The 26,293-nt window shown below is 39.4% G+C and overlaps 3 protein-coding genes across 9 annotated transcripts in view; 1 reads left to right on the top strand and 2 right to left on the bottom strand.

Moving 5' to 3' along the window:
* Positions 1-4,377, bottom strand: part of CFAP96 (cilia and flagella associated protein 96) — a 16,004-nt gene extending 11,627 nt beyond the window's left edge. Inside the window, exon 1 of one of the 2 annotated variants that reach the window (XR_011253521.1) lies at positions 3,980-4,352. The gene's annotated coding sequence lies outside the window, so the exon portion shown is untranslated. Of the gene's footprint in view, positions 1-3,979 lie in introns of both variants that reach the window. The other variant, XM_069573274.1, reaches the window with a different exon arrangement.
* On the top strand, positions 4,044-23,327 carry UFSP2 (UFM1 specific peptidase 2). Its single transcript, XM_069573272.1, has 12 exons — positions 4,044-4,508; positions 7,378-7,456; positions 10,354-10,537; positions 10,619-10,685; positions 13,350-13,507; positions 13,902-14,094; positions 15,661-15,807; positions 16,222-16,386; positions 16,586-16,710; positions 18,200-18,276; positions 19,186-19,310; positions 23,161-23,327. Exons 1-12 carry the CDS (start codon positions 4,506-4,508, stop codon positions 23,245-23,247), a joined length of 1,410 nt encoding a protein of 469 aa, XP_069429373.1. The 5' UTR covers positions 4,044-4,505; the 3' UTR covers positions 23,248-23,327.
* ANKRD37 (ankyrin repeat domain 37) lies at positions 9,506-26,293 on the bottom strand. 6 transcript variants are annotated; one of them, XR_011253523.1, is made up of 6 exons: positions 25,888-26,293; positions 25,516-25,668; positions 24,616-24,707; positions 23,893-24,096; positions 19,937-20,039; positions 9,506-9,680 (listed from the first exon to the last, which is right to left on the bottom strand). XR_011253523.1 is itself a non-coding variant. In XM_069573277.1 (5 exons), the coding sequence occupies exons 1-5, from the start codon at positions 25,912-25,914 to the stop codon at positions 9,677-9,679; spliced, it is 561 nt and encodes a 186-aa protein (XP_069429378.1). In that variant the 5' UTR covers positions 25,915-26,293; the 3' UTR covers positions 9,506-9,676. The 6 variants fall into 6 exon arrangements, 4 of the variants coding, with proteins under 4 accessions (XP_069429378.1, XP_069429380.1, XP_069429379.1 ...); XR_011253522.1 differs by lacking the exon at positions 9,506-9,680 and adding an exon at positions 16,743-16,945; XM_069573277.1 differs by lacking the exon at positions 19,937-20,039 and having other exon boundaries at positions 24,616-24,788.

Raw genomic sequence — 26,293 nt, 5'->3', positions numbered from 1 at the left:
GAGTTTCAGCTTTAGCATCATTCCTTCCAAAGAAATCCCAGGGTTGATCTCCTTTAGAATGGACTGGTTGGATCTCCTTGCAGTCCAAGGACTCTCAAGAGTCTTCTCCAACACCACAGTTCAAAAGCATCAATTTCTTTGGCGCTCAGCCTTCTTCACAGTCCAACTGTCACATCCATACATGACCACTGGAAAAACCATAGCCTTGACTAGACGGACCTTAGTCGGCAAAGTAATGTCTCTGCTTTTAAATATGCTATCTAGGTTGGTCATAACTTTTCTTCCAAGGAGTAAGCGTCTTTTAATTTCATGGCTGCAATCACCATCTGCAGTGATTTTGGAGACCCCAAAAATAAAGTCTGACACTGTTTCCACTGTTTCCCCATCTATTTTCCCATGAAGTGATGGGACCAGATGCCATGATCTTTGTTTTCTGAATATTGAGCTTTAAGTCAACTTTTTCACTCTCCTCTTTCACTTTCATCAAGAGGCTTTTTAGTTCCTCTTCACTTTCTGCCATAAGGGTGGTGTCATCTGCATACCTGAGGTTATTGAGATTTCTCCCGGCAATCTTGATTCCAGCTTGTGTTTCTTCCAGTCCAGCGTTTCTCATGATGTACTCTGCATAGAAGTCAAATAAGCAGGGTGACAATATACAGCCTTGACGTACTCCTTTTCCTATTTGGACCAGTCCGTTGTTCCATGTCCAGTTGTAACTGTTGCTTCCTGACCCGCATACAGATTTCTCAAGAGGCAGGTTAGGTGGTCTGGTATTCCCATCTCTTTCAGAATTTTCCACAGTTTATTGTGACCCACACAGTCAAAGGCTTTGGCATAGTCAATAAAGCAGAAATAGATGTTTTTCTGAAACTCTTCAGCTTTTTCCATGATCCAGTGGATGTTAGCAATTTGATCTCTGGTTCCTCTGCCTTTTCTAAAACCAGCTTGAACATCAGGGAGTTCATGGTTCACGTATTGCTGAAGCCTGGCTTGGAGAATTTTAAGCATTACTTCACTAGCATGTGAAATGAGTACAATTGTGCAGTAGTTTGAGCATTCTTTGGCATTGCCTTTCTTTGGGATTGGAATGAAAACTGACCTTTTCCAGTCCTGTGGCCACTGCTGAGTTTTCCAAATTTGCTGGCATACTGAGTGCAGCACTTTCACAGCATCATCTTTTAGGATTTGAAACAGCTCAACTGGAATTCCATCATCTCCACTAGCTTTGTTCGTAGTGATGCTTTCTAAGGCCCACTTGACTTCACTTTCCAAGATGTCTGGCTCTAGATTAGTGATCACATCATCATGATTATCTGGGTTGTGAAGATCCTTTTTGCACAGTTCTTCCATGTATTCTTGCCACCTCTTCTTAATATCTTCTGCTTCTGTTAGGTCCATACCATTTCTATCCTTTATCGAGCCCATCTTTGCATGAAATGTTCCCTTGGTATCTCTAATTTTCTTGAAGAGATCTCTAGTCTTTCCCATTCTGTTCTTTTCCTCTATTTCTTTGCATTGATTGCTAAAGAAGGCTTTCTTATCTCTTCTTGCTATTCTTTGGAACTCTGCATTCAGATGCTTATATCTTTCCTTTTCTCCTTTGCTTTTCGCCTCTCTTCTTTTCACAGCTATTTGTAAGGCCTCCCCAGACAGCCACTTTGCCTTTTTGCATTTCTTTTCCATGGGGATGGTCTTGATCCCTGTCTCCTGTACAATGTCACTAACCTCATTCCATAGTTCATCAGGCACTCTACAGTGTGGTGTAATTACTGTATAAACAACATCCTTCTTTTGAGAAGTTCAAAGTTGACTGTAAGATCTTAATTATATAAGGCAGTCATTTTTAGTTTAAACCCTTCTATCTAAACATACTACATTGTCCCTTGTATTAAAAATTACAACTTACTTTTACAGAATGCACAACACACCTAGGGCATTACCCTATAATTCTTGAATTTTTTCAAGTTTAATGTATATAACAAATGTGCCACTTGGCGAAATCAGTTCACAACGGGGATAGATAGGAAGAGAGGACAACTGACTAAGCAAGATAAACACAAAGAAGAGCAAAACAAAAATCCACAAAGAATTCAGAGTATTTGTTAAAGAGCAGACTGCAACTATGAGTTCTTGAAATATCACTCTAAATATGCAACTACATATTTGGATGTTTCCTTTAACTAGACACGTTCTAAAAAGTTGGACCAAAGAACTAAGAATGCTTGCCTCCATTTCATGGTAATATTTTTGAAGCACCAACTAGATCTAGGTACTGGACACATAGGGTGATGAATAAAACAAACATCGGCTTACACTTCCCAGTTTATAATCCAAGGCAAGAAACTTCTGCTTTGAATTTATAGCAAGCTGTTTCAATGACAGGATTGTCTATTTGAATCTGTGGCTCATCCTCTCCTCCTCCTTGCCATTCTACCTCTGATCACCTATGCTTTAAAACTAAACGTCAGTCAGTTGGAGGGCACTAATTCGATTTGTTTCATGTTTCAAGGCTCCATCTCCACCGCAACCTTAAAGCCTTCCTGTGCTGCTACAGGGGCTCAAATCCTTTAAATGGCTCATAAGGCCACTATCACCCTCACCTGTCACCATGGCAACCCCTCTCCCTGGAACCTAAGCTCCAATTGTCTTTCAGTTCTCAAGTCAGCCTCTCCAACCACAGGACACTAGCACATGCTGTCTCACTTTTGCCAGGTACTTCACTGTGCCTACTCCATTGTTTCCTCAATAAATACTGATCCTTCTGATTAGCTCATTCTTCACTTCCTTAATTCACTTCATCATAGTGCCATGCACTTCCCTCTCCAAGCCCTGATCATGGATGCTTATTTTATATTGGGTTATTTTACATTCACCTTGTAGGGATCTTGAATTAACTGCTGTTTTCCCTCACTTGGTTTTTCCAGTGGTCATGTATGGATGTGAGAATTGGACTATAAAGAAAGCTGAGCAGTGAAGAATTGATGCTTTTGAACTGTGGTGTTGGAGAGGACTCTTGAGAGTCCCTTGGACTGCAAGGAAATCCAGCCTGTCCATCCTAAAGGAGATCAGTCCTGGGTGTTCATAGGAAGGACTGCTGTTGAGGCTCAAACGCCAATACTTTGGCCACCTGATGCAAAGAGCTGACTAACTGAAAAAGACCCTGATGCTGGGAAAGATTGATGGCTGGATGAGAAGGGGACAGCAGAGGATGAGATGGTTGGATGGCATCATCGACTCGATGGACATGGGTTTGGGTGGACTCCAGGAGTTGGTGATGGACAGGGAGGCCTGGCGTGCTGCGGTTCATGGGGTCGCAAAGAGTCGGACACTATTGAGCGACTGAACTGAACTGAACTGTGAAAAGTGAAAGTGAAGTAGCTCAGTCGTGTCCGACTCTTTGCGACCCCATGGACGTTAGCCCACCAGGCTCCCCAGTCCATGGAATTTTCCAGGCAAGAGTACTGGAGTGGGTTGCCATTTCCTTCTCCAGAGGATCTTCCCAACCCAGGGATCGAACACGGGTTTCCCGCACTGCAGGCAGACGCTTTACCGTCCGGGGGGATCTCGAATTAACTGCTGTTTTCCCTCACTAAACTGTGGGCTCCAGTGTGACACAGAGGGAAGAAAGGAAAGGGAACAAAAGGAGAGTTTTTGCCTTTAATTTTTCCACTACTTAACTCTTCTTGAGCAGCACTGGCAAAATTTTTCATTCACTTATTTAACGTTTTGCAAAACCCTCCTCTGAGTAGGGCTTGCTGGTAGAAGTTATAAAACTGAGATTTTTAAAAGGCATAGATACTGCTGTTAGAGAGCTTATACTCTTAGACAAGACCATAAAGTATAACATAGTGGAACACGGCAAGTACCCTTCCAAAGTTATGGATAAAGTGTCTTAGGGGATGAAGGAGGGACAGAAAACTTCTGGGGAAAATGATGTCCCATTAGGGAAACGGAGGTTCAGGTATCTAAAAGACAGTACCTGATAGCTGCGAGTACCAAGTCACCTCGGAGAAGGGTACAAAGATCAGAGATCAGACTGTTTCAGCTTCAGTCCGAGCCAAGCTGCAAGAGCGACCAGCGCCACGAACCTGCCCCCGCGCGAACGATTCCCGCGCTGGACTTCGCCACGCAGCGGGTCCGCACGCTAGCCGAGCGGCGGAGACCTTCCGCGCCGCGTTGCCCCGGCTACGGGAGAATCCATTCCGAGAACGAACGTAGAGGGAGGCTAGGTGGAGGATTCGCATATGGTCGAGGAAGACACAGACAGAAAGACGCCAAGAGGATGCGGAGGACCTGCGTCCATCATTCGTTAGGACTTCCGCTCCCCGCCCCGTTATCCCCCCGCGAGATCTGGAGTGGTGGTACGCCCCGTGACGCACGCCGCAGGGCATGTTGGGAACGGTAGTCGGCCCTCCCAAATCCCGCCCCCCGGCGGAACCACTTCCGAGCCAGCCTCCTGGGCGGTGGGTGGACCTTGGTGTTGCTGTCGGCGCCGCGTAGCTGATATGGTGAGTATTACCCCCCCAGCCGGCCACCGACTCCTGTGTGGTCACCTCCGACCTCACTAGCTGCCTGCGAGTGGGGCTCTGCGGCCCTTGAAAGAACTGAGACTGCCGGGGACCGGTGGTCCGGGCCTTGGTCTGGGCCTTCCCGGTAGGGCCGGAGGGAAGCCGCCCCCGGACGACCTTCGGCTGCCCGGCTCCACTGCGCTCCCTGCACCTTTCCCTTGCGCGTACATTTTGAGAACGAGGGAATCATGAGACGTTTTTGAAGGTTTCGAAGAAAGAGTGGACATGGAAAAGAGAAGAGTAACTTTCCATGTAACTCTTGTTCTCTCGGCAGTGTGGTGGTAACACTTCCCTGGTTTCCCCCTGACTGCTCAGGCAGGTTCTGCTGCAATCCGGTATCCCTGGATGTGTGTTCAGTACTTTTCTTTACACCCTGTGCTTTCTCCAGAATTTGTATCTCTAGCTTAGAGATGTATTATGAGCTCCAGAGCCGCATATCTACTAACTGTACCTCCACTTAGTTGGCCCATATATATTTTAAACTCAGCAAGTTCAAAACTGACTTAACCATACCCACCTCACCCTGCTCTTCCTCCAGTGACCCTGTCTCGGGTCATTGCGCCACCACTCACCGCACCGTTGTTCATGCCAAACACCTGGAAATCATTCTTGACATCGCCCTCTTCGCAGCTCCTGAACATCTGTTCCGTGACCAGATCCTATGAAATCTACAGGGGATTCCCTGATAGCTCAGTTGGTAAAGACTCCGCCTGCAATGCAGGAGACCCCGGTTCAATCCCTGGGTTGGGAAGATCCCCTGGAGAAGGGATAGGCTACCCACTCCAGTATTCTTGGGCTTCCCTTGTGGCTCAGCTGGTTAAGAATCCGCCTGCAACGCGGGAGACCTGGGTTGGGAAGATCCCCTGGAGAAGGGAACAGCTACCCGCTCCAGCATTCTGGCCTGACTGTATAGTCCATGGGGTCAGGAAGAGTCGGACACAACTGACACCTAAATGGTTGTCGGTCATCACAGTCTCCAGTTATTCTTGTCCTTGGCATCATGAGATCTAACCCTCTGCTTTGGTCTCTTAAGTGGTCTTCTAAGCAGGCTTTCACAGTCAGAGCCTCTGCCTGGGAAAGGCTTGGCCACCTTCACCCCTATCTTTACTTTAGAATTTGGAATGTTCTTTGGAGTGTTTCCTTTGGAATACTCTTATCTACTTACCCCTCAGATCTCAGTTTAAATATTATTTCCTCAGAGAGAGTCTCAATTCAGAAGTGTAAGGAGATTCTAGTGTGTTCACATAAGATCTCTATGGATCCTTCAGAACAACACTGTGATGTATATTTTTCCAGTATTACAGAAAAGACACACTTGAGTGATTAGTTACAAGGTCATACAGAAAGTCACAGTTAAGGGTTGCTGTTGTTAACTTTTATTGTCAGTATCTTTCAGTGCCATTAAATATTTTTTATTCAAATAGGTACATAGTATTTAACCAACTTCTTATACTTAATAGATTCTTATTGATAGCAATTTAGGTGGGATTTTGTTTGTTTTTTGCTGTGATGAACAAGAGTACGAGAAGTGGACAGCATTCAAGCTAACTTTGTCCTGAACTTTCTTGATTATTTCTTTAGGATAAATTCCAAGAAGTATAACTGGGGCAAAGGGCATGGCCTTTCAATAGGTTATAATTTGGAAAATAGAAGCAGTCGCCTTTGGAACAATGTGACAGAGATTATAAATGAGAAAAATAGTAATGGTACCTATTTTGAGTATCAAAGTTAGTATATGTCCAGTCATTTAGCATAGTGCCTTCTACTTTTTTAAGAGCTCAGTAAATGTACTACTTACTGATTTAGTTAAAAATAGGACTCTTACTGTGTAGTATGGTTCTTCATCTTGTTCGGGGCATATTTTGAGAATCTGATGAAATCTTTGAAACCTTTTCCCAGAGGTTGCCTTCCTCTTTCCCACCCTTCTCCCCAAGCAAAATGATATATCTTTTGTCATATGTCATCAACTACATGAAACTCAACATATGGACCCAAATTAAGAACTGCTAATAATTTCATTTTACAAGTGCTTTTTTTCCCCTTTATAAGTTGTTCACATTTTCCTACAGCATTAAATATTCACATAAAGCATGATTTTTCATTGCTATATAATGTTTGTAATTATTTAATTGGTTTCCTCTTGTTGACAGGCTAACATTCGTATACACTAATCTTTGTGTGTTTTGCAGATTTCCTTAGATTAAATTTCTATATGCAGAATTACTAGACCAAGAATGTGAATGTAAGGCTTTGGATTTTTATTGCTACATCACCCTATGATGAATTCTAAGAGTTTATACTTCCACCATCAGTGATATATTAGTTTCCTCTCATTGTCTTGCCCACCAGTTGTGATCATAATAGGTTCAGTGTTCCTGTCCCATTCTTAAACCATTTCTTGACCGGTGATCTTTTCATGGCATTGTTAAACCCTATGATTGTGAAGACTATAATTTAGAAATACTGTCCCAGAGCAGTGTGGTCCGCAACCTTTTTCCTTTAGAATCACTGATATAGAAGAGTTTTTAAATATCCTCCCCAGACCAATTTATCAGACTCTCTGGGAGTGTAGCCTAGGAATGGGTACTTTAAAATCCTCAGGTGATTTCAGTGCGGAACAAAGGCTGAGAATCTCTAATACAGAATTTATGGTGTTGTGTTTTTCTCCATAAAGCAAGGAATTAACTCAGAAAATAATTTGAAAAGTCACAGTTAATTTATGCCTTAATCTAAATTCAGTTAGAATCTAATTTATATAAGGATGATTTTCTTTTGTTTTACAATGAAATTTTGGTTTTATTTGTCTTAGGTTATTTCAGAGACTATGGATATACTCTTCAGAATAAGAGGTGGCCTTGATCTAGCTTTTCAGCTAGCTACTCCTAATGGTAGGTCTTCCAAGATACTCTCCTTTTTTACTATAAAAGCGACAATGAAATAATGGTGAGATTCTTCCCATTTTGCAAATGAAACTGAGTGTGAGGGTGAATAAACTGTCTAAAGTCAAATAGTAAGTGATATGAATTGGATTTAGACGCTGCATTCCCCTCCACTGCTAGCCCATGGGGCTCCTCTGCACATTAAGGTGTCCCCTTACTTAAGAAGCTTTACTGCCCTCTCCAAGAAAATTGTCACAATAAATATAAATATCCACCCTGAGCATACTGCAAATGAGACAGCTAGACTTACACTTTGCAGACTTAAATAGTATATAACCCTAAGACTCCAGAACCCATTCTCTTGAGGTCGTGTGGTTTAGGAATGGCAGGCAGGTTCTATGGGAGAAAAATCAGCAGTGTTGGTATAAACCAAACTCTAGGATGTCTTCCTGTTTCTGACTGCTGCCACAAACCAAGCTAAAGGATATCAGAGGAGGATGACAAGGAGCTGTGTTTGAGATGTGTTTCATTTGAAATGCCACAGTACATCAAGTGTGAATTCGCAGCAGGCCATTGGTAATTTGAGTCTGAAACTTGGGGGAGAGTGGTCAGAATTGGAAATAGAGAACTTAGTATATCCCAAGGATGATAGTTAATGCCTTGTATTAGATGAAATCACTCAAGAAAAGTATGATCAAGGGTGTCAGGAGCCACAGAGAAGTTCAGAAAGGTGAGGAATAAACAGTGTCAGAGTTCCTTCAAGATCACCAGCTGATGATTATTTACTGGCCCCTTGGAAAGAGGAAGGGAGAGAGTGCAAGATGGTCTTTCTGACCCATCCCTTCATATTAAAAAATTGTTCTCTGTGTTGGTCCACATCCTGATCCCCACTCCCCAACCAAATAAGTAAGTCTCAAGGACAGAGACTTGGGCATCAGTAAGTTTTTTAGTTGATTCTTTAATGTGCAATCAAGATGAGAATCATTTTGCAAGAACTAAGTCAAACTCGTTTTTAAGCCTATCTTATCAGTAAAGTATTGTTTCTTGGGCTTCCCTGGTGGCTCAGTGGTGAAGAATCTATCCACCAATGCAGGAGACATGGATTGGATCCCTGAGTTGGGAAGATCCTCTAGAGAAGGAAATGGCAGCTCACTCTGGTATTCTTGCCTGGAAGATCCCATAGACAGGAGCCTGGCAAGGCTGTAGTCCATGGTGTCACAAAGAGCCAGACATGACTTAACTACTGAGCTCCCACACAGTATGTTACTTGTGTGGATAAAGCCTTACATTTTACAGCTCGCTACAAATTGAAGTTATCCTTTGCTATGAACTTAACTGCAAAGTATAACTGATCTATCAGTCAACAGACATAATGATGTAATTTCAAATGTAAATACAGACTGCACATACTTTTTACCCAAATAATTGATGTATTTGAGCTTGTCTTCTGACTTTATAGTATTCCCCCTGCTGTACCCAACTCTTTGAAACACTCCTTGAAGGGAATCATTAATGAGGAAATACTGAGAACGGAGGTGCTTAACTTTAAAGACATCACAATTATTTAGATATTTCATGGTCTTCAGGGATGGGCAGAAAGTAATCCACGAATTATGTTTGTCTTTTGTAGTGAAACTATAAATCTTTAAATTTGGATTTCTGAAACATATTAGGATGCCTTTATATCTGACTTGTTATAAGTAATCTTTCTCTCCCACAACTTCAAGGTATTTATTTATCAAGATATTGATGTGATAGTTAAATATTTTAACCACAGAGTTAAATAGGTTTAGGATTTAGGAGTATAAAGCTGGGACAAATATTTAAATATTGTCTTCTTCAGATGTATCTTTTTATATAGTTTTGACTCTGGAACCATGAAAATGGTTTTTATATTCAAAAAATTCTATTAAGTAAAAAGGAAATCATTGAAAATGAAGTCAGACAAATACCGGGTTGATGACATACCACATAGAGGGAAAAAGAACATGAGTTAAGAACACAATACTTTGTGCAGTCTTAGTGGGATATAGTTTGAGGAAGAGAACTACTAAGAAATTCATATCTCACTCGAGTTTTATTTCTGTAAGTAATATGATGTTTTGAGAGTAATTAGAATCCTCATCCATTGCTGATGGGAGGGTAAAATGGTGCAGTTCCCCTAGAAAGCAGTTTGACAGGTCCACAGAAAGAGAGTCACTATATGATCCAGCAGTTCCTTCTGGGTTATTACCTAAAAGAATGAAAGACATATCCACACACTAACTTCTGCACAAATATTTGTAAAACCATTATTCATGATAGCTAAAAGATAGACACAACCCAAATATGTATCAGCTTATAAATGAATAAACAGTATATTCTGTTCATATAATAGAATATTATTCAGCTATAGAAAAGAGTGAAGTGCTAATTCCTGCTAGGGATGGATTCACAGTTGGTTGAATCTTGAAAATATTAGGCTGAGTGAAAGAAGCCAGACACAAAAGGCCACAAAATGTGTGATTTTATTCATATGAAGTGTCCAGAGTAAGGCAGTCTATAGAGACCAAAAGTAGGTTAGTGATTGCCATGAGTAAGTGCAGGGGTTTGGGGAGTGACTACTGGGAAGTCCAGGGTTTATTTGGGGGTGACGGAATGTTCTGGGATTAGATAGTGATGATTGTAAACCTTGTGGTATACTAAAAGCAACTGAATTGTACACATTAAAAGAATGAATTTTCTGGTCTATGAATTTTATCTCCATTTTTTTAAAGACAAACAAACCTTTTTTACATTATTGAATCTGAGGAATGGATATTTGGGGATCACTTTTACTGTGCTCTATATCTGTGTGCTTGGATGCCTTCATGTTGAAAAGTTTACAGTTTTTCATATTAACTTCTATTTGTGTTCTTCTAATTTAGAAATTTTTATCAAGAACGCACTAAAACATGTACTGAGTGACCTGTCAACCAAGCTTTCTTCAGATGCCCTTGTGTTCAGAATTTGCCATAGTTCAGTGTACATATGGCCTAACAGTGACATGAACACCATTCCAGGAGAGCTGACCGATAGTTCTGCCTGTAAGAACATAATGCGCTTTATTCAGTGAGTATGCTTGAAGATTGCTAGAAATGTCTTTACAATATCATTTCATATTATAAATATCTCCGTATATTAAAATTTTAGATTTGAACAGGAAGAAGATACAAAACGAAAATTCATGAAGAAGAAAGATAAAAAGTTATCAGACATGGTAAGCAAACCACCTGTCTTCTTAGTGATAAAAATTTTCAGCCCTTGAATTTGGAGTTGAGTGAGATCTTAGAAAGTTCTTTTTTTTTTTTTTTTTTTACAGATCAGATGATTCAAGTCCAGAAAGATTAAGTGACATGCCCAAGGTTATACCTCTGTTTTATATATCTAAACTTTTGTCCTTGAGTATGTTTACAGATTACTTAAAAAGGAATCATTCTGAAACTTGACAGTGACACATTATGCTGTATGAAATAGTAAATGATAAGTGATTTACTTTTCTTCAGTTTTGGTTCTGTTGATTTTTGAACCAGTACTCTTGAGTATCTGCCACGTGCCACAAACTTTGCCAGGTATTAGAGATGAAAAACAGAGCAGCTACTTCAAGGCAGGAAGCTATAGAAAGTTAATATTTAATATGACTGTAGCATTTTTCCAGACTAGTAAGAATAATAGAGTGGACATGAGGCTGGAGATGTGGACAGAGACCACTCAGGGGACTCTGAACAAAACCAGTAGCTGTAGTAATAAAGAGAAGGGAATGGATACAAGAAATATTCAGGGAATGAGAAGGATTGTACTTGGAGACTAATTGGATGTGAGATGACCAGCTTCTTGCTTGGATAAAGATGGGAGATGGGGAAGACATGAGGTCAGTGTTGGTCATACTGTTTGAGACACCAGTGAGGTGTTGACCAGAGCTGTGAGATTTTTAAATGTGGAGTGTACAAAAAAACTATTGGCTTTGGATAAGGATTTGAGAGTTACCAGTTGTTGGAGGAAGGCAATGGCACCCCACTCCAGTACTCTTGCCTGGAAAATCCCATGGACGGAGGAGCCTGGTAGGCTGCAGTCCATGGGGTCACTAAGAGTCAGACACGACTGAGCGACTTCACTTTCACTTTTCACCTTCATGCATTGGAGAAGGAAATGGCAACCCACTTCAGTGTTCTTGCCTGGAGAATCGCAGGGACGGGGGAGCCTGGTGGGCTGCCGTCTATGGGGCCGCACAGAGTCGGACACGACTGAAGCGACTTAGCAGCAGTAGCAGTAGCAGCGGGAGGTTGACATCTTGAGGGTTACAGGTCAGTTATTTTGTAGAATGTTTCTCATTGGGTTTGAGTTTGTTCTAGGCCACCTTATGGTAGGTTCAGGTGGTCATTGTTGATAGGAATACCAAAGAAGTAACGATATCCTCAGCACATCGTATGAAAGAGGCATATACTTAGTTGGTTCTCATATCAATGACGTTAATGTTGATCACTTAATGTGGTAACTGCCACTTTTCTCCACTGTGAGGGTCCTATTTTTTGCCCTGATAATTAGAAGGTATCTCGTGGGAAGATGCTTTGAGTTTATGTATATATCCTATTCCTCATCAAGTTTTTACCCAACACTTCTAACATCAATTGATAATTGTTGTCAGAATCTAGCATTAATCTGATGGTTGCATAGTGGTGATTTTTTTCTAAGTCTTGTTTCCTTTTACATTTACAAGATGACTTTGTACTGTAAGGAAGAGCTTTTCCTCTTCGCTGTGTATTAACTGCGTGGAAGCATGGATTCCTTTTTTATGCAATGAGTTGTCTGTTAACTGTCATCAGTTATTTTGATGCTCATATTTTCTAATTTGGCCAAGAGAAACTTTATGCTGGCTCCAATGTCCTCTTGATACTGTACTTTTGAATACTTAGTACTTTCTTCCAAGGATGTTCCAGGTTCACATACTTTTGCTATTTCATCTCAAGAATCAGCCATTTCCCCAAGGAAGGCAGACATGTATGCACACATACTATACATATAGAACGCACACATCAATATTTACCCATGTAAATCATATACCTCCAGTTCTACTTCAGTCTCACACAATTCCTAACCTTTTCCTGGTGAGAAACCTGGCTTCCAGTACTCTGTAATATTTTGCTAAATTTGTTTAATATACAGAAAGCATTTTCAGAATTGTTTTTCCATACCACTATCAAAATCAAACCTTCTAATAGAGTTCATTGTTAGTATGTCTTTAGAGCAGAGGTATATAGTCATAATATATGTTTAAAAGTTGTCTTGATGTGTAGTATTGTATCTTGTTTATTCATTTTGTTGGAAAATTTTAAATCTATACAAATATAGTACAATGAACCATGGTGAACTTTTAATGCTTCTGGATACATAATCGGTCTGGTGTCATCTTCACTTCCCACTCACTGTATGCCTCTCCTCAGATTATTTTGAATCAGAGAAGAATTTTTCTTTAAGCTAAAAATTGTGCTTTTAAATAATTTACTGTAATATAGTTTGCTGCTGCTAAGTCGCTTCAGTCGTGTCCAACTCTGTGCGACCCCAGAGATGGCAGCCCACCAGGCTCCCCTGTCCCTGGGATTCTCCAGGCAAGAACACTGGAGTGGGTTGCCGTTTTGTTCTCCAATGCATGAAGGTGAAAAGTGAAAGTGAAGTCGCTCAGTTGTGTCCGACTCCTAGTGACCTCATGGACTGCAGCCTACCAGGCTCCTCCATCCATGGGATTTGCCAGGCAAGAGTACTGGAGTGGGGTGCCATTGCCTTCTCCAGTAATATAGTTTATATGGTCCTTAAAAAGTCCTTTTACTTACCTTTTATATTATTGTTCAGTGTGCTTTAAGTTAACTATTACTGTTTATCTTTATAGCATCAAATAGTAAACATAGATCTGATGCTGGAAGTGTCAACCCCTCTGGCCGCTGTAACGCCCATTATTGAAAGAGAAAGCGGAGGACACCACTATGTTAGTATGACTTTACCAGTTGATGCAGTTTTATCTGTTGCTCCAGAAGAAACGTGGGGAAAGTAGGTATCTTCTAATACTACTGTCACCTTTAAATGAGGACCCTCCCCCAAAGTAATCAAAGCCCATTTTTAAGTGTCATTGAGGCATATCTAGGGTGGCAGTTGTTCTTTTTTACTATGATTTACTCCGTGTTTATTATTAAACCAAGAGTCATCTAGTAATTCAGTGTTTATTGAGGAAGTAGGATAATACGCAAAACCTATAGAATTTTCCATTTATCTGCACAGAGGAAATTTAGTTTATTTAACATTAACTTTTTATTATTTAGACTTACTTTAATAAACCCAGTCCTATCAAGGGCATATTAGGAATATATTCACTCTACACTTTCAAGTATCATAACTATTATAACTTTTATTAATGCACTTGTATATTCTGCCTCCCCCCCCACAGAGTTCGTAAACTTCTCGTTGATGCAATTCATAATCAACTAACTGATATGGAAAAATGCATTTTGAAATACATGAAAGGAACATCTATTGTGGTTCCTGAACCACTGCACTTTTTATTACCAGGGGAAAAAAGTCTTGTAACAATTTCATATCCATCAGGAATTCCAGATGGTCAGCTGCAGGCCTATAGAAAGGTAAAACCAATTCATTCTTAGAAAAATAAAAATATCATTCATTTTGTATTTAATTTTGTGCTTCTAATAAATAGCCAGTGTTTTGTGATTTAATTTTATAAAGTGTGGATGCACACTATTGGCTTTACATCTTATTTGGTGTCTATTCTCATGCAACTATTTAAAGTCTTTTAAAAAAATTATGCTAAATTATATATAACATTTTAATTTCATATATTCAGTGAAGTTCATATGTTATTTTTCTGTAGTGAAATTTAAGAATGAAAAGATGCTTACATGCCTAGAGTAGCTGATGAGTGCTATTTAATAACTTCTTTTTCTTTTCCATTACTTGCAGATTTATAAAAAATACAAGATTACAGTTAAAGAAGGGAAATTACATTTTATTCTGTTTCTAATTAAGATTTTTAGTACTACTCCATCCCCCACCTCCCAGTGTCACTTGGGTTTTATTAGAGGCGTTTTGAAGAAAACATGATCAGCATTCAAAGAAATGAGATTTATTGGCAAATGACTGGTTTGATAGTGTGTATATATATATATATATATTTTTTTTTTTGGTAGTATGTATTTTTTGTTAGTATATATTTTTGATATGTGGCCTTGCCTGCTGCTTCTGCTGCTAAGTTGCTTCAGTCGTGTCTAGCTCTGTGTGACCCCAGAGATGGCAGCCCACCAGGCTCTGCTGCCCCTGGGATTCTCCGGGCAAGAACACTGGAGTGGGTTGCCATTTCCTTCTCCAACGCATGAAAGTGAAACGTGAAAGTGAAGTCGCTCAGTCGTGTCCAACCTAGTACCCATCAAATTATACCATGGAAACATCTTCCCAATCTCTGTCCCTGAAAAGAGATGTAACACTGTAACCTTCTGTGCCTCTCTGTAAGTGCCAAATGAATTGATTTGCAGAGGCAAGAGTTACACAAGCTAATGATCTCATTTAAACTGCTTGAATACATAGGAGATATCAAAAAGAAGATGTCAGACTTTCAGAGTAACTATTACATGTTTTTATACATTTAGGAATATGTTACCTTTTAAACATATGTGTGTATTTTTATTTTGATGCCATATTGGTCTTTAAACCACCAATTTCCATTTTGTAATCTAATCATTACCCCTTATATTTGTTAAATACTCTAAGCATGATTTTTAAAAATGAAAACCTAAGCATGACTTTTTTGGTATAGTTATATCATTGTTAATTACTCATTTACAAGACTTTCAAAACTAGTCTTTAGCCTGGATTTATTTTAGCAGACTGTGTTACAATAAGTAATTTTAAATTATCTCAGTTCTTTCACTGTAACAAATTATATTCAATTTTCTATAATCTCTTCCAGTTTCTATCCATATACATAGATAAACAAAAATGAATCCTTTTTGGTTTTAGTTTAAATCTCACCCTCTTTGACCTTCATGAATTAAATCATAAGTGTTTGATAACTTGTATAACCAGTATATAGTAAATTTTCTGTTTTGTATCTAGTTTGGGTTTATTTATTGACTAGGAACCTATATCATTTAACCTTTTTTCTCTTATTTTCTGTTGATTCTGGTTTTATTTAGGAATTACACGATGTCTTTAATCTGCCTCATGACAGACCTTATTTCAAAAGGTCTAATGCTTATCATTTTCCAGATGAACCATACAAAGATGGTTACATTAGAAATCCACATACTTATCTCAATCCACCTAACATAGAGACTGGTATGGTGAGTTTAGTCATTATTTATACGAGTTGGTTGATCATTAGTGTCATTAGTTGTTTTTTGCTTGTGCCCAGTGGATGTTTGATTATGATTATTTTTTTATTCTCGGCAGGACTTACGTTGCTAATATTTTGTTAAGATTTTTGCATTTATGTAATGATACTGTCTTATAATTTTATTTTCTCATACTGTTCTTAGTTCACTTTTGTATCAGTAATACACTGATACACTGAAAGAGTTGGAGAGTTTTTTTTTTAATTTTTTATAAGGCACTAAAAGTAACAGTCTAGCTCTGAAAACAGTAAATGACTCGAGCATGTGTATGTATATGTTATCTTAATAGATGGTATACATATGTATACATATAACATATACATCTACAGTTAATATTTTACTGTGTTTCTTCTTTTTATATAGGTTTGTGTGGTCCAGGGTACATATGGTTACCACCATTATATGCAGGATCGAATAGATGACAATGGCTGGGGCTGTGCTTATCGGTCTCTGCAGACCATCTGCTCCTGGTTCAAACACCAGGGATACACAGAGAGATCCATTCCAACACACAGAGAAATCCAGCAGGTACAGAACATGCCATTGGGAATTATATGGACGTTTCATGAACCCTAATATACCATTAAATAATTATACCTACCTCATGGTCCAGACTTACTTCTGTTTTGAAGGGAAAAAACATACATACTGGTAATCAAGGGAAATGCCCTACACATAATTTTTAATAGCTGTCTTGTCTATGATTTTTTTTGTATTTTTAAATAAGGCTCTAGTTGATGCCGGGGACAAACCAGCAGCGTTTGTTGGATCACGGCAGTGGATTGGATCTATCGAGGTACAGCTGGTGCTGAACCATTTGATTGGTGTAACTTCGAAAATACTGTTTGTCAGGTAAGGAAACTTTAAGAAATTTGAGACATCAGTTCAAAGAGAGTTTGTCACTTTTATTAAAAGAAGTGCATTTTTCCCCCAATTTGTTTTTGCTCTTTTCTCTTCTTCCACATTGCCCCCTTGCTTTATAAACCTCATTTTTTCCAGTCCTAAATTTTTTTGCTGTTATTTTTTAGAAGATGTTGGTGAGTAAACTTTGTGATATGTACTTGTACAATCTAGGCGTAGTCTTAGTCTGGAAGAGGAAAAATTGGAAACATCAACTTTGAGTAGTTACAGAAGATCTGGTTTTTTAATGCAGAAGTCATTGAATTCTTGGAAGGGAAAAGTCACATATTGATCTATTACCTACCTTTTTGTTTATTCCTACTCTTTTGCTTCCTGAGATCTTAAGAAACTAATCATGTATCCAAATATAATTTTATCTTTTCCTTATCTATTACAATAGGAAATTTTATATAGGAAATAGGAAATTTATAATATAGAAATATAAAACTTATAAATAGGAAATTTATAATAGGAAATTTTCTTTTCCTTATCTATTAAAAATAGAATATTACTATTCTAATCACACTTCTAGTATTAAATATGAGCAAATATTAGATAAGATTGATTTCTATGACCATCTCTAGCTTACTCCTTATATATGAGCTTATGTTTTTAATACATTTATTATGACAGCCTTGATAACTATAATGTCATAATCCTTATTGTCCAAGTACTTTAGTACATCTGATTTCACAGTTGCAATTTGGATTGGATGTGGAAATCAGTGCTAACAAATAAATAATACATTAAGTAGTGAAGTAGATGGTGATTAAAAAGTGAAAGTTTTGACACATGAAAACGTTGCTTCATACATTCCTTACGAAGCAAGAGCTAAGGGTTAGTTAGCACCACCTGGCACCTCCATTCTAAAAAAAAACAAAAATTCATCTATTCATCTTTTCTATTCTCAGAAGTAAAAACTGTATGATATTGAAAGATTCCCTAAAAATAGGTTGTACTTCAAAACGTTTTGCAGTTTTCACACTGGCTTCATAGACATTGTCTGTTTTAGTCCTGGAATCTCCTGTCACAAAGAACGGCAGGTATTTTTGGTCCCAGATTAAAGATGAGGAATTACAGGCTCAGAGTTTGATGGTAAGAAGACAAAATCTCAGGATTTAAAACCTATCCTTCTGAAATTAAATCCACCCATAAGAATCCCCTCAGTATCAAAATGACCACTTTCAATCTTAGATTAAAAATCCAGAACCTTCTTTATGCAGTTCTAGAAGCAAAGAATCAAGATCTTCTTTCCTAGCTCATTTAGTGACCTTAAATATTTAGAGGTTGTATTGCTTTAAATTGCTCTCAGTTCCCTACCACTTAATTTTACTTAAATTTATATCTATATTTTTAATAACCAAAAAGATAGAAAACATTAGTTCCCAAGCTCATTTGATCTTCAGAATAGTTCATCTGATAGAAACTGGTTTCTTTCTAGCCAAGGTTCTGAAATGGCCTCTCAGGGACGGGAACTGGCTAATCATTTCCAGAGTGAAGGAACTCCAATAATGATTGGTAAGATGTTTTGGAATCTTGTGTTCTTTTGGTAGATGGAGAGTATGTGAAACTTATCATTAATGTAAATACATAATGGCACATAATATCAGTCCTTTGTAAACATATTAAAATTAGCTTTTACATCATGCATACTGACCTCTGGATATTTTTTAAAATTTCCAAGGTGGGAGGAAAGTTATAAAAAAGATTATAATAACTAGAAGTAGTAAAGGCTAAGAAGAGATTTGATAACTGTGTTCAAATAGACTTCAGAGCAGATTGGAAAAGAGACAGTGGTCACTCAGTATAGCATCGGAAGTCATGGCTGTCAGGAACTTGGCTCGCTGTGTGACATTATGCAGATTGCTTAACCTCTCTGGGCTTTCTTTGTAAAATAAGAGAATTGGATTTGCTAATCTGAAGATTCACAATTCTATGAGAAATAAGACTTGTCCTGGGTGACAGAAGGCAAGCTAAGACTGGTGTGTAAAAAATGCAGGTAGGCAGATGTCCACAAACTACAGAAAGTACTGACTGAGTAGACAGGCTGCACCATTGGAGGCACTCAAAGCAGAGATAACGTGGCTTGTCTGCTGAGAGAGACACCAACAGCAATGATTGTCACCCTGCTGTGAGGAGTTTAGACCCTCTCTGGCCCTCTTAAAATCCAGTTTAGGTAATACCATGAATATTAAAGTGACATAGAAACCTAATATGATTATAGATGTGATTGTATCTTTTCTGTCCTAAAGATGTGATTTTGTCTTTTCGGAGTATATTTGACATTATGTTTTTTCTAGTTTAGGGCAATCAATTTTAATATTATGTTAGATCAATTCATAAGCAAAATAATCTTTTTCAACTGAAATTGAATGGAAAGTTGAGACTAATATATGCCCTCTCATTTCTTTATTTCCTCTTCTATAGGGGGAGGAGTTTTGGCTCACACAATACTAGGAGTTGCATGGAATGAAATTACAGGACAGATAAAATTTCTGATTTTAGATCCACATTATACAGGTGCTGAAGATCTGCAGGTTATTTTGGAAAAGGTAAGTGTCTGTTTAACAAATAAATACAAGGAAAAGAACCCAAAACCAGGAGGGAGAACTGGAAGCTAACAGAAAGATGGATTGTAAACTGAGAACAGAGATCCTCACTATAAGGAAGGACTCTAAGCCTGTGATGAGTAACTCTCTCTAGGTATGAAGGCCAGGGGGGAACTAAAGTAATAGAATACGAAACTCATAAATATATTCCTTTGGAGACTTTACAGCATTTTGTGAATATAGTGAGATTTATCAATGCCTCAAAAAAGAGTGAAATATATAACATTTATAATTTTCAAATTAACCAAAAATTGGCAGTATGATGGACATTATGGAGACTTGGCTGCTTTTATATATATATATATATATTTTTTTTTTTTACATATAACTTAATCTCATTCTATGAAAGATTTGAATTTGAAACAAATTTAAGAATATTTGTTAATGCTTAAACTACCAGCTCGGAGAAGGCAATGGCACCCTACTCCAGTACTCTTGCCTGGAAAATCCCACGGACAGAGGAGCCTGGTAGGCCGCAGTCCATGGGGTTGCTAAGAGTCAGACACGACTGAGCGACTTCACTTTCACGCATTGGAGAAGGAAATGGCAACCCACTCCAGTGTTCTTACCTGGAGAATCCCAGGGATGGGGGAGCCTGGTGGGCTGCCATCTATGGGGTCACACAGAGTCGGACACCACTGAAGCGACTTAGCAGCAGCAGCAAACTACCAGCTAAAGGAGGTATAAATTTATGTTAATTTATAGGCAACTAATTCAGATTTAGTACTGAGTTTTAATGAGAAATTAGTACTAAATTTCCATGAAACCCGTACTAAATCTTTTGGAGGCAAGTGTTATATGACACAACTTGAATTTTTAAAAAGTTTCATATTTTTTGCCAACTAAGTCATTAGTACCAATAAAAAGATTTCTTAAATCAGAAATACTAGGGAATTCTGGGGAAATGGATGGTTTAACATTGAAATTCACTTATGAGAGATCTTCATAACTGAATAGCTATATGAGATTAGTAAAACCCTATGGATGAGATGTTTATGTAAAGAGTTTTTAGTGTTTTATGTAGCTGAACTCTTATATCCCCACTTTAGTAAAGTCTTTTGCCAATTATTGGAGCATCTATAAGTACAAACAGAATATAAACACATTCTTAAAATTTTAAATGCCACATACACACAGTTTTCTCTTTCAAGGCATTTGGACTTCTATGACATGTTCTTGGCTGGTATACATATCTTCCTGAAAGTAGGAGCAATTTCTGTAGCAAAGTGTTCATTCATTGGACATTCATTAAGTACCTAATATTTACCATCCACTGTCCTAAGCACTGGGGGTATTAAAATGGATCTTTAGAAGGACAAAGAAGGAGAGTCCATAAAGGGCTGCTGTTGCTGCTGCTAAGTCACTTCAGTCACGTCTGACTCTGTGTGACCTCATAGACAGCAGCCACCAGGCTCCTCCGTCCCTGGGATTCTCTAGGCAAGAATACTGGAGTGGGTTGCCATTTCCTTCTCCAGTGCATGAAAGTGAAAAGTGAAAGTGAAGATGCTCAGTCATGTCCGACTCTTAGTGACCCCATGGACCGCAGCCTACCAGGCTCCTCTGTCCGTGGGATTTTCCAGGCAAGAATACTGGAGTGGGTTGCTATTTCCTCCTCCACCATAAAGGATTCCTTCCTCCCAAAAATATGGTGTCTTTGGTGGCGCTTACAAGGCTGCCCCTGCAAAGGGATCACTCTAAGTGAAAGGAAAGCTGGGCATTTTCTGAGAACTGTGGCATTTTTAACATGACTTGAGCTGGTAGAGAGGGGTGGCTGATGGCTGGAGGGATCTGCAGGAGCTAAGTCAGGATGGCCACTGAGAGCCAGGCTGAGACACAGGCGTTCAGATTTTATCTTAAAGGCACTGAGAAGCCTTACAGCTGCTGTAACGGAACACTGTAGAGGGAGCAGCTTCCAGTAGCGGAGGTTTATTTCTCAGGGTTCTGGAGGCTGGGAAATCCAGGATGGAGGTGCCGGCTGATTTGGTGGGTGGTGAGGCCCACTTTCTAGTTCAAAGACGGCAGACTTCCTCACTGTCCCCACGTGGTATAAGGGATGAGGGAGCTCTCTGGGCACTCTAATGATGGCTCTATTGTCATTAACACCACTTCAGATGCCAGCACATTGGAGATTAGGGTTCATCATACAAGTCTTAGACACATTCAGTCTATGTCAGGGGCCAGAGGGATCATCCTCCCTCTGCCTGACCTCTCTACCCACTTGGGGAGCTTTCCTGTGTAAGTTCCCTAAGCCAGTCACCTCAAAAGAAAGGCATCCAGCTCCTCTCCTTACCCCCACAGTTGCTGGTTTGGGCACCGTCTCTACCCACTTTTCTTGAAAAATATTTGAGACCAGTTACCTAGAGATGGCCCATATGTGTGGAAGATTAAAACAGAAAGTGTAAGCCTTTTTCTATCGTTAGGAAAACAGATTTTAGGACATGAAATTCATTAGAGAAAGTTTTGCTGAAAAAATGAGATGATAAAAAGAATTTTATGTAAAGAAACAACTCTCAGTGGAAATAAATGACACTTAATTGGTGGTATCTGTAGGCAGGGGGAGCAGAACTGATAGAGGACTTTTTAATTTTTACTTTCACCTCATTTGAATTTTTTTATGTGTATCTTATTTTTGCGATCAGAAGAATAATAAAGACCTAAAAAGCATCTCTACTCAACCCTCTCCCCTCCACATTGAAAAACTGGCTAATAGACCATCTTCCTCTGTAGGAACTATGACCTTTGACTTCAGGTCCCTGCCAGAATGCCCAGCAGCCTCCTAGTTAGGTGGGCTTCCCTGATAACTCAGGTGGTAAAGAATCTGCCTACCAATGCAGGAGACACAGGAGACTCGGGTTCCATCTCTGGGTTGGGAAGATCCCTGGAGGAGGAAATGGCAACCCACTCCAGTACTCTTGCCTGGAAAATCCCATGGACAGAGGAGCCAGGTAGGGTCCAAGGGGTCACGAGAGTAGGTCATGACTGAGCACGCACTCATACACTCCCAGCTAGGTAGGGTAAAGGAGCAAGGCCACTGCCTGTCACTCAACGCAATGACATTTTGACTCCTCACTGAACAAGTATGTGTAAGCAAGCGTTTCATTTCAGAATGATGTAAACTCAGACAAGTCATTAGCTGGGTCTTTAAGAAAATAAATCAATGGCCCTAGAAGAAATTTGATGAACTTAACTATATTCACAATGAAATGTTGTTTGAAAGTAATTTTCTCTGCTGGAAAAAAGGATTAATACTGACATGAAGCTAGGAAGTGGCAGTGATTATGGCCTGAGAAAAATGAAGAATGTAGAATGCAACTCCCAAGGGCAGGTTCAGATTCCTTTACTATCTGGTATCACTGCTGAGATGCCACTGCTGGGAAATCAGTGGTTGAGGAGGCGCACTTTCAATGAAAAGGCTCATAGGCTTTCTCACTGTCTCTACAGTCTTCCATGGGACAGATGGCAGTTAAATTATCACATGCCATCGACTACCAGAATTATAAAACCATACATCTTAAAAATCAATAAAATATGACATTGAGTAATAGTACCATAATGAAGGTTTTCCTTTTTAAAATGATTCCTATGATTAAATATCATAGAATTAAAAATTTTTTAATTCTATCTGAAATGAACCCAAATAAGCTACTTTTCTGTGCTTAATAGGAATTCAGATACTTGCTTTGTATAGGTATTTACAGTCTTACTGCAAGATTCAGTTGTCAAATGTTACAATTTCAATTATGTAGTCCTGTAACTTCTTAAAAGGTTTTCCTTTCCCTTCTTCCACATCTAGGGCTGGTGTGGATGGAAGGGCCCAGAGTTTTGGAACAAGGATGCTTACTATAACTTATGTCTCCCTCAGCGACCAAATACTATTTAAAATATCTTGGACTCAAAGACTGTAGTAAAGTTTTACTTTGTAACTTTGTTGATAAAGAATAAATTTAATTTCAAATTTGATGGTTTCTATGAGTTTTTTAATTTCAAGTTTGATGGTTTTTATGAGTTTTTCCAAAGGTTGTAAATATCACGAAGAAAACAGTTTATTCTTTAGACATTCTTTTAAGAAGTTAAGAGACAAAGCATGCACAACTGGAACATTATAGGCATGTAAATACATGTATTCTTGAACATTATCTTCGCTTAGAAGAAAGGTTTCCTCCTTCTTAGAAGGAGTTTAGACACACTTGATGAGCCTGAAGCCACAGCTTTTAGCTGAGCGGTAAACCTGCATGAAGTGAAGACCTTCTCCACACCTCTTCATGACCAATACATCTGTTGTTGAAAAACATATTAACATTAAAACTTTTTTTTAAAAAAGGTTTCCTCCCCAGTCTTCCACCATGCAGGACAATTTTTGGTCTCTAAAGTCAAGTAGTAGTTACTACATCCAGTATTAAAATGTGTTAATGAGAATGAAAAGATATATAAAACATAAGACTGGCAATATTTAAATGAAACAATAAATTCTGTTTTAAATAAGAAATCCTTCAGTGAGGAAGAACGAAGAAACTGAATTACTTACCAACACTTCCTTTTCCCACTTGTATTTTCCTCACTTCCCAAACTTCGTTTCTGTGTGAGCACTTGAACACAATGATCTTTATTGGGGTGTTCCCTTGATTTTATTGTCTGCATACATTTAATTGTTGTAAGAAACTTGGCACATTCTGGAAATCCACATGACCAAGCAAGATCTTCAGCTGTTTGCCCATTCTTATTACATAAACTAAGACCAAAAAAAAAAAAAGTGTTCAAGTAAAAGTTGACAGTTGTTTAGCCTTTTTAAAATATATTTATAACAAAGGTGCTTTGGGCTCATACAAATGTTGGTTGCAGAATAAAAGAGGTAAAGGAAGCACAGAGGAATTCCATGTTTGCTCACTATTTGTCCTTACTTGGCACAGAGGACAGCACAGAATGGGCACTTCATTTCTGCACAAATAAGTATTCTGTTTTCAATACAATGAGTGAGTACACAAAGGAAGTCAGTGAGAACATCTACAGAATGGATTTTTTAAAACTAAGATGTAATACTGCCATGACATATGAAAAGAACTGCACCTCTGATTGCTTAGGATCCATTTTTTAATTTACTTGAGTAGTATCAGGTAATCATTAACAGCCCAAGTTAACATTTAAATGGTTCCACTACATTATCAGTTAGGCAAGCATCATGTAATTGAGCTGCAGGAGTCTGATTAACCCAAGAAAATATAACACTTGAAGTCACTGATTCCATACTCACTCAATTTGGGCATCACTGGCTACAAGCAGGCTGAGGCATTCCATGCTTCCAACTCTTGCTGCCTTGTGTAGTGGAGCTTCTCCAAAAACATCCTTACAGACAAGACAGCATATTTTAGTCTCCCCAAAACACTCTTGTGGAAGTTGATGAGTGAGGTTTATTGCTTGAGGAAGCTATTTGAGGAAGTAGGGTTAGAACTGCATTGTACTGGACTGAATCTTTTAATTCTTCTTTAAAATAAAGTTCACTTGGTGCCCTATTAAATACAGAATTGTCACTAATAAAAGCATGTGCAGTCATAGCTACATACATTAAATTTTAAGTGATTAAAAGCAAAATAGAATCCTACAGAAGTAAAAATTACAATTTAAAATTTGACATTCAATGGAAGATGCAAACTACCCTAAGTTCTATAAGGAATTATATTGATTGTGAGCATGTCTTACAAGTTGTGCTACCTTGAGACTTAATTTTGTAATTGAGCAGTTCCTTTGGAAATGAATGGTAGACCCTGGAAATGTCCGATGTAGTAGCCAGCAGCCATCTATCCGGCTAATGAGCACCTAAAATGTGGCTAGTCCGAACTGAAATGTGCTGTCAATGTAAAATACACGGAGGGTGAGAAGGCATGTCCTATATATATATCAGTTATGTTTTATATTGATTACACATGAAATGATAATATTTTTGATTAATTGGGTCAGTTTACTAAATGTTTCGCTTCATTAATGTGGTTACTGGAAAACTGTAAAGTTACATAGTGTCTCACACTTCTGTGGGCATCGCTGTACTAATGTTTCTAACAACTGAAACGACAATATCTTGATGTCTAAGAAATGTTTGTGTGGATTTGGGGTGAAGGGGAGGGTTGCACACGGCAACAATCAGTTACCTAGTTACCTGCTGGTTGAGGTCAGCGCCCGTCTGCAGCTGCCAGAGAAGAAAGCAAGCAAGGCCGCCACCTGCAGCCAAGTGGACAGGCGACTGCTCGCAGGAATCCGGGGGTGCGTTAACGGAGGCCCCGGTCTCCAGCAGATGCTTCAGACTATCCACCTGCGAGAAAAGAACAGCTCCAGCACCCCTTCTCGCTTTTGTCCAGGCTCCTGCCCTCCGGGGATTGAAATCCTCCGCTACTCCAAAAACCCTCCAACTCTGAAGAGGCTTGACTTGGCAGCGCCAAGTGGTCAGTACACCCTCACCCTATCTAGCCCTCTCTAGAAGACAGACATCTGGACGCTTAAGCCTGCCGGACAAAAGAAGCCTGAGTCTCACCTCTGGGTTGCAATCGAGCAGCAGCATCTCCCGCCTAAAGTAGAGGACAGGCGTCCTTGGGAGAGCTGAGCAGTGCGGCGCTCGCTGCAGACGGACAAGTTAAGAGTGGACAGGCAGCCCGAGAGCCGGAGAATTTAAAAGATCACCAGAGCCAGGGAGCCAGCCCCTCCCCGCCGTGCCCCAGCTGCGGCTCGGCCTGAGCAGCCCAACCCTAGGCTGTCAGCCTTTCTCCGCCCAGCAGTAGCCGCACGTACACAAACAGTAGCACGTGTAACCTGCAGCCCAGGGAGGTTGGCTGGGGCAGGGTTGAGGAGGAGGCAGCGAGGATGCGCCAGCTGATTGGCCAAGGGGAGGTGTCAGGCCCGCCCACCTTGGGGCGGAGCCCTAAGGCCGTTCCCTCCCAGGC

This window comes from Ovis canadensis, chromosome 26 (genome assembly GCF_042477335.2).
Source record: "Ovis canadensis isolate MfBH-ARS-UI-01 breed Bighorn chromosome 26, ARS-UI_OviCan_v2, whole genome shotgun sequence".
NCBI lineage: Eukaryota > Metazoa > Chordata > Mammalia > Artiodactyla > Bovidae > Ovis > Ovis canadensis.
Note: the sequence above shows the minus strand (reverse complement) of the source record. Positions and strands in the feature narration are given on the sequence as shown.

Coding starts and splice junctions, on each gene's coding strand:
- UFSP2 (XM_069573272.1), top strand. Junction 7,457..10,353: donor TCAGCTAGCTACTCCTAATG/GTAGGTCTTCCA, acceptor CTTCTAATTTAG/AAATTTTTATCAAGAACGCA. Junction 14,095..15,660: donor AGCTGCAGGCCTATAGAAAG/GTAAAACCAATT, acceptor GGTTTTATTTAG/GAATTACACGATGTCTTTAA.
- ANKRD37 (XM_069573277.1), bottom strand. CDS start 25,914: ATGCTGCTGCTCGATTGCAACCCAGAG. Junction 25,669..25,887: donor TGCTCGATTGCAACCCAGAG/GTGAGACTCAGG, acceptor CTTTTCTCGCAG/GTGGATAGTCTGAAGCATCT. Junction 24,097..24,615: donor GCCAGTGATGCCCAAATTGA/GTGAGTATGGAA, acceptor TTTTGGTCTTAG/TTTATGTAATAAGAATGGGC.